The sequence below is a fragment of the Peromyscus leucopus genome, chromosome 1 (assembly GCF_004664715.2).
Source record: "Peromyscus leucopus breed LL Stock chromosome 1, UCI_PerLeu_2.1, whole genome shotgun sequence".
NCBI classification, from domain to species: domain Eukaryota; kingdom Metazoa; phylum Chordata; class Mammalia; order Rodentia; family Cricetidae; genus Peromyscus; species Peromyscus leucopus.
The window spans coordinates 58,223,668-58,230,194 of record NC_051063.1 but is presented as its reverse complement, the minus strand read 5'-3'; the positions used below and the strand labels follow the sequence as shown (position 1 = coordinate 58,230,194).

Below are 6,527 nucleotides of genomic sequence, written 5' to 3'. Positions count from 1 at the left end.
CTGGGTTTTCATGTAATCCAGGCCGGTCTAGAACTCACTATGTAGCCAAGGATGACCTTGAACTTTCGATTCTTCTACCTCCACCCCTGGGTATTTTACAGGTGTACTCCACTATGGCTGGTTTATTGGGTACTGGGAATTGAGACCAGGGTCTGTCTGCCTGCTAGGCAAGCACTCTACCTAGTGAACCAGAGGCCCAGCCTCTCTCTTTTCCCCCATCCCCTGGCCTTGATGTTTGCAAGAGAGTCATTGATGGATGATAGAGTCACCAGCTCAGATGGCAGACCTGGCGTGGGATCTGGTTCCCCGGGACAAAGGCTGGTGCAGAGGGCAAGTGAATAAATCATGAGGGGCCCGCAGCAGGCCAGCAGGCCACAGCTGACCTCATTCTGGAAGTGAGGAAGGAGTGAGCAGCTGTGTGGTGAGTGGCTGGGGTGTGGCAGGGGCGAAGGAGGTTTGGTGGCACCTCTGCCCTTGTTCCTTGAGAAGAACTTGCAGGTCGGTGGGGAGGTCCACACAGGAGGTGGGGAGGTCCACACAGGAGGTGGGGAGGTCCACACAGGAGGTAGGGAGGCAGAGGTTGGAACACGGGTGCCGTAAAAGAGTAGGAAGGGCAGACAGACAGAACAAGGTGAGAAAGAGCCTCCAAGAAACAATGAAAGGGGCCGAGGGGAGCAGGCAGGGGCCAAGGGGAGCAGGCAGGGGCCGAGGGGAACAGGCAGGGGCCGAGGGGAGCAGGCAGGGGCCGAGGGGAGCAGGCAGGGGCCGAGGGGAGCAGGCAGGGGCCGAGGGGAGCAGGTGAGAAGGGTAAAGGCACAGAGAGAGACTGCAGAGCCTGAGGGTCATGGGAACACTGCTTGACCAAGACAAAGATGGTCGTTAGCAAAGGCCAAAGCAGATGGAGAGTGAGCAGGAAGATACTTCTCAGACCACCAGCCAGAGACGTGCAGACAGGACATGGGGACGGAATGAAGCCAGCCGGCTTGGGAGCCCCAGGATGCAGTCTGTGAAGTAGAGGAGTAGTGTAGGAGGAAGGTGAAGATTCCAAAGGTGTACAATGGGAGGGGCAATGGAAGAAGACAGTGACTTTAGGGGAGTAGGCTCTGCTAACCTCCAGAGCCAGGTGTGGATATATATCCCACTGAGCCCCCTACCTACAGGTCGAGACCCAGCAGGAACAGAAAAGATACCACACCCATGTCCATGGCCCTGCCTGAGGGCCCGGCAGATGGCAGCCTCCCTGAAGGGGACTCCAGCCCATCCACAGACACTCCAGGACCCAGCCAGGACCTAGCCAGCCCCACTGCCCGCAGGCGGGCCCTCCTCCGTGAGCTGGAGGCCCAGGTGCAGGCTGCCTATGGGCAGGTAAGGGGCAGGGGCTATCCTTTACTAAGGGACCCCACATCCCAGCTAGAAGTAAGACAGACCTAGGGCCAAGTTCATACCTAGGTGACCAGAGGGGTCAGGAGAAGTTAGGGACCCATCTGCCATCTCTGTTGATACTGAGGGATCCAGTCAGTGCCTAGAGCTGACCTTTATGCAAGGTACCGAACACTGGTCCCAGCACAGGGTCAATGAGCCCTGAATGGAGACAGGGTCCTGGCGCAGAGACTTCAGACTGGGCCAAGGCAAAAGCAGGTAGGCTCTCTCGCCAAGGACTTCATCCCCCAGCCCCCAGTTGCCACTCAGGGAGAGCTGGGATCCAGCTGGCCCAGGCATGGAGTGCTAGCTTCTTCTGTGGGGATCCAAGTCTGCTTCTGAAGGTGCTGATTGGGGAGATTAGTGCAAGTCTGAGAGGAGAAAGGCTGGGGGCGGGGGGTGTACAGAAGACCGGGAGGCTGTGCCTTCCAGGGGCCTTGACTCTGAGTACCCCCCCACCCTGGCAGAGATACTCAGAGATAATCCCGGATTGGATTAGGGCCCAAGCCCCAGGCCCAGGGCTCCCCGCCTGCCCACCCGCCCCTGATCTTGCCCACAAAACCCCAGGAAAATCCTCTCCAGTGCTCCAGGCTGTCCCTGGAAACAGCAGGGGGCTGGCAGAATCCACAGCATCCTCCCAGGACTCAGGGCCTGGCATGGTTCAGGGACCCATGGGGAACTGTGCCAAGCGGCCCTGGCGCCGGGGGCCTAAGGTAGGAAGACCAAGGGGAGACCTAAGGCCAGAAATCTGGGTGGCCCCGTGTGCTGGGCAGGTAGTAGATGGAGACTTGGAGGTGCTGGGCTGGGTTAGAAGTGGGCCACGGGCTTTGAAGAAGGTAAAGGAAGTGTACGCATACATACATGTATGCGTTCCTTGAAGGAGCTGTTTTCCTGGACAACACTCCCCCGCAAGCCTTGGCTAGGTCTCCCCTGCTAAGTTAATAGGCCAGCTGCCCGTTCTGTGCAGACCCTACTCTCTCAGCCTTGGCCAGGGTGACCAGAGCTACAGGCCACGGGTCACAGGTTTCCACCAGGACCTGGCCGAGGCCCTCACCTCTTAGAGTCGAACCCTTCCAGCCCAGGGTGTTACCGGGTCTTGTGTAGCCAGAGGCCCCGCCCCCTCTGTCAGGCCCTGGGCTCCAGAGAAAGGAGCAGCTGAGAACTGGAGAGGGGTCGGGGGAGAGGGGGCATTGCTTCAGCTCATGGCTGGCTTTGCTACAGGAGCGCTGGCAGTGGCCTGGAGCCCCCCTAGGGGACTCCAGCCCCAACCCCGGCCCCAGAGTTGAGGAGCAGGAGGGCACACAGGGCTACTCGGTGCTCGGCAGCCTGGTGGGGCCAGCCTGCATCTTCCTCCGACCCAGCATCGCCGCTACCCAGCTCGTATGTACAGTCACCCCTCTGCCAGCCTGCCGCTCTGGTCCCTTAGCCTCACCGCTGCCCGAACAGGAGGGAGAGGCTGGAGAGGACGCCAGACGATAGCCATGCAACCCCGGGGTGGGGGGCCGAGCGGTAACTTCAGAAAAAGTTAAGAGTTCAGGGAGCCCCCAGAGCCATACCAGGCATGGGGGTGGGTGGGTAGGGACCCAGAGAAACAGGCACCCAAGGGTTGGGGTGCAGCCCAGTGGCAGAGCACTTGCTTATAGCAAGGCCAGGGTTATACCCTCATCACAGCAAAAATAGAAAAGGAAGTACTTCCAAGAGGAAGATGGCTAGAGGTGGCCGGCTCCTCAGGAGAGGGACAGGGGACAAGGCAGACTTGCAGTGGCACTGAGGCCAGCTGGGTTGAGTCTGTCTGACCCTGGGATCTACCTCTGTCAAAAGGAGGCACGGACCTCAGGAGACAGTGTGGGAACAGGGGTCCTGGGGGTCCCCTGGAAGGCTGCAGGGAAAGGGAACCCCAAGACACCCAGGCAGGTGAGCAGGACTGGGCAGACTATGGCACAGGCCCTGGGTGTGCTGTGGTATGGGCTGGCTGACAAACCCCAAGAAACAGAAGGAAGGTGCTGAGGCCCGGGTGGGCCGAGGAACCCCAGGAACCCCTAAGCCGTCTGTGCCCTGCAGGACCGGGAGCTGAGACCAGAGGAGATCGAAGGTAAAGGGTTCAAGGAGGGAGGTTTGGGGCTGGGGCCTCTGCAGGGCCCAGGAGGGGTAAGAAGGTCATGGGGTGAGAGTGGGGAGGGAGGGGTGGCGAACCCTCCCTTCTGGTGCCGCCAACCCCTTGGGCTCAGCGACCACACTGGTCAAGGGCTGCTTTCGGATTTGTCCATCTGGCTGACACTTCCTGGCTGCTCACTGTAGGCCTGGTCCCTCACTGAGAACCAGGAAACGCTGCGAACCCGGTAGATGAGGTCCCCACCTTCTGAGATGGCTGCTGCTGCAGCTGTGTAGAGCACTCAAGGAAACCAATGCATGCGCTGGAGGGAAGAGCAGGGACATCTTCCTGGAGTAGGTGACGTTGAACCAGAGGAGGAGAATGTAGCCACCCCGAGGTCATAGCTTTTCTGTCTTTCCTCCCTCCCTCTCTTCCTTCTCTTTTTAATCCCCTAGAGCAGAAACTGACACATAGTAGATGCTTCTTAAACATTACACAAGAGAACAAAATTTTAAGACTCTATGTGCAAAGGCGCTGAGACAACAAATAGGAACTGAGGCTTAAAAGCAAGAAGTGGCTGGAACAAAGAGAATAGCTGGGCTGGTCCCAGATGGCAGCCAGGGAGGGTTTGGGAAAAGGACTAACCTCCCTCTGCCCGGCAGAGCTGCAGGTCGCCTTCCAGGAGTTTGACCGAGACCAGGATGGCTACATCGGCTACCGGGAGCTGGGTGCCTGCATGCGGACGCTGGGCTACATGCCCACGGAGATGGAGCTCATCGAGATATCACAACAAATCAGTATGTACTTCAGACCCACCCACCCTCCTACTCCAGCCCTGGCCCAGACCCGAGGCAGCTGCATGGGCTGTTCCAAGAGCCCAGGGCATAATTGTCATCAAAGGGAGAGCTGCCTCCTAAGAATCAACTAGGAGAGGGGGGAGGCTGACACAACCCCCCCACCCCCCCACCCCCCCACCCCCCCTCAACTCCCACCCCCCCACCCCCACCCCCGTTCACCAATAGAGACTGAAGCTCAGAGAGGTGAAGTATTTATCTAGAGTCACACAGCAGAGGCTTGGGAAAGAACAGTGAGTCATAAGAGCCCGTTGGAGGACAAAGTCCCGCCAATAGCTGAAGATGATGCAGCCATTGGTACCCAGGGATGAGAGCTCATCTATGCCATGTAGGAGGGGGCCAGGGGCCAGATGGAAGGCAGTGGGCTGGGGAAGGCAGGTCAGGTGCTAGGCCTGGGTCTTTAATGGACAGATGTACCCTCAGGTGGTGGGAAGGTGGATTTTGAAGATTTTGTGGAGCTGATGGGCCCCAAACTGCTGGCGGAGACTGCAGATATGATTGGCGTGAGGGAGCTTCGAGACGCCTTCCGGGAGGTGCACCTGGGGCGGAAGGGGTGGAGGGGGGGTGAGACGGTGGGGCTGCAGGGGGGTGAGAGGCTGAGTAGATGTAAGGCTCAGTCGGTGACCCCCCATGCCCCCATCAACGCTGCCACAGTTTGACACCAACAGAGACGGCTGTATCAGCGTGGGGGAGCTCCGAGCAGCCCTCAAGGCCCTGCTAGGGGAGCGCCTCAGTCAGAGGGAGGTAGATGAGATCCTCCAAGACATCGACCTCAATGGAGACGGCTTGGTTGACTTTGAAGGTAACGCCTCCCCTGCTTAGCTGTATGTGCCCTGGAAGATTCTAAACCATCAGTTCTCCACCTGTGGGTCACGACCCCTTCGGGGTTGCGTATCAGATAGATATTATGATGATCAGATAACATTATGATTCATGACAATAGCGGAATTGCAGTTATGAAGTATCCATGAAAATAATTTTATGGTTCCTCGCCACAGCATGAGGAACTGTATGAAAGGATCACAGACAGCGTCAGGAAGGTTGAGAGCCACTGATCTAAACAGACCCGGGTTAAACATGGAGGACCAAGGAGGCAAGGCTGTTGTTATACTCCCTACTGTCAAGGGAAGAAACTGCTGTTAATTCTCAGGAAAGCTGAAGTGCTCACTTAGGAACAGGAAATGGAGGGAGCCAAGATTGTAATCTGGGCAGCTGAGGCCCCTCCTGCCTGACTCACAGATGTCTTTGAAGGTCTCCTCAAGCACACTCTAGCCCACCCTCGGGCAGGCACATCTGCCATCCCCAGTGGAGTCAGGAGGGCAGACCTAAAACCTTGGCTTTGTCCTGGCAGAATTTGTTCGGATGATGTCTCGATGAGCCTGTATAGAAGCTGGAGTGGACCAGCCCGGAGGAAAACAGCCTCTGAACGGCAGAGGATCCCATGTGTTCCTTGAAACTCATTATGTACAGGACTGTGTGTCTCCTCTCCATCCCTGCCTGGACACAGTGCCCTCTCCTGTCGTCACCCCTTACCTCTCCCTGGTTCTCTGACAATAAAGCATCTTCCAGCTTGTGGAGAAAGAGTTTTCCCCTACTTGTCCATCCTGGAGGCCTGGCATGTCACCCCAAAACTCAACTCCTGGAGCTGGACTTTCTAACCACAAGTCACCTCAATTGTGAGCCCTAGGAGGTATGGAGATCCCCTCTTCTTCCTTTCTGGATCCTGGGCTCAGCCCAAAGCAAGTGCCAAAAGGTATCTCTGAGCTAGGCATGCTGGCACGCACCCTTAATCCCAGCTCTCAGGAGACAAGCAGATGGATCTCTATGAGTTCGAGGCCAGCCTGGTCTACAAAGTGAGTTTCTGGCCAGCCAGGACTACCTAGGGAGAACTTGTCTTAAAAACAAACAAAACAAAACAAAACAAAACAAAAACCCAGACATCTTTGGGCTGGTAAACACACACACAAACACGTGCATACACATGCATGTGCACACACAGACATACGTACATGCGCACATCAGTGCTTCTGAGTTCTGTGCTTGAAGTTCCCAGGACAGAGACCTTCTCCCAGCTCTGTCACATGTGTTTTACTGCCACAGCCTGAGAAGGGCGCTGCTCAGAGCTCAGCCTTCACCTTCCAGAGGGAGGTAGCAGACAGATG

The 6,527-nt window shown here is 57.2% G+C and overlaps 1 protein-coding gene across 2 annotated transcripts; it reads left to right on the top strand.

The window, feature by feature from the left end:
- Nucleotides 1–331: 331 nt before the first annotated feature.
- On the top strand, nt 332–5,942 carry Cabp2 (calcium binding protein 2). Of its 2 annotated transcripts, none has more exons than XM_028872632.2 (7): nt 332–421; nt 1,161–1,365; nt 3,481–3,511; nt 4,174–4,308; nt 4,789–4,898; nt 5,020–5,167; nt 5,717–5,942. In XM_028872632.2, the coding sequence occupies exons 2-7, from the start codon at nt 1,198–1,200 to the stop codon at nt 5,740–5,742; spliced, it is 618 nt and encodes a 205-aa protein (XP_028728465.1). In that variant the 5' UTR covers nt 332–421; nt 1,161–1,197; the 3' UTR covers nt 5,743–5,942. The 2 variants fall into 2 exon arrangements, with proteins under 2 accessions (XP_028728465.1, XP_028728455.1); XM_028872622.2 differs by lacking the exons at nt 332–421; nt 1,161–1,365 and adding exons at nt 2,020–2,132; nt 2,641–2,799.
- The last annotated feature ends 585 nt before the right edge of the window (nt 5,943–6,527 follow it).

What these genes read in the sequence shown, in the direction of transcription:
- Cabp2 (XM_028872622.2), top strand. Translation starts at nt 2,076, where the DNA reads ATGGTTCAGGGACCCATGGGGAACTGTGCCAAGCGGCCCTGGCGCCGG. An exon ending in GCATCGCCGCTACCCAGCTC is followed by an intron (nt 2,800 to 3,480) that starts GTATGTACAGTC and finishes TGTGCCCTGCAG; the next exon opens with GACCGGGAGCTGAGACCAGA. An exon ending in CGGCTTGGTTGACTTTGAAG is followed by an intron (nt 5,168 to 5,716) that starts GTAACGCCTCCC and finishes TTGTCCTGGCAG; the next exon opens with AATTTGTTCGGATGATGTCT.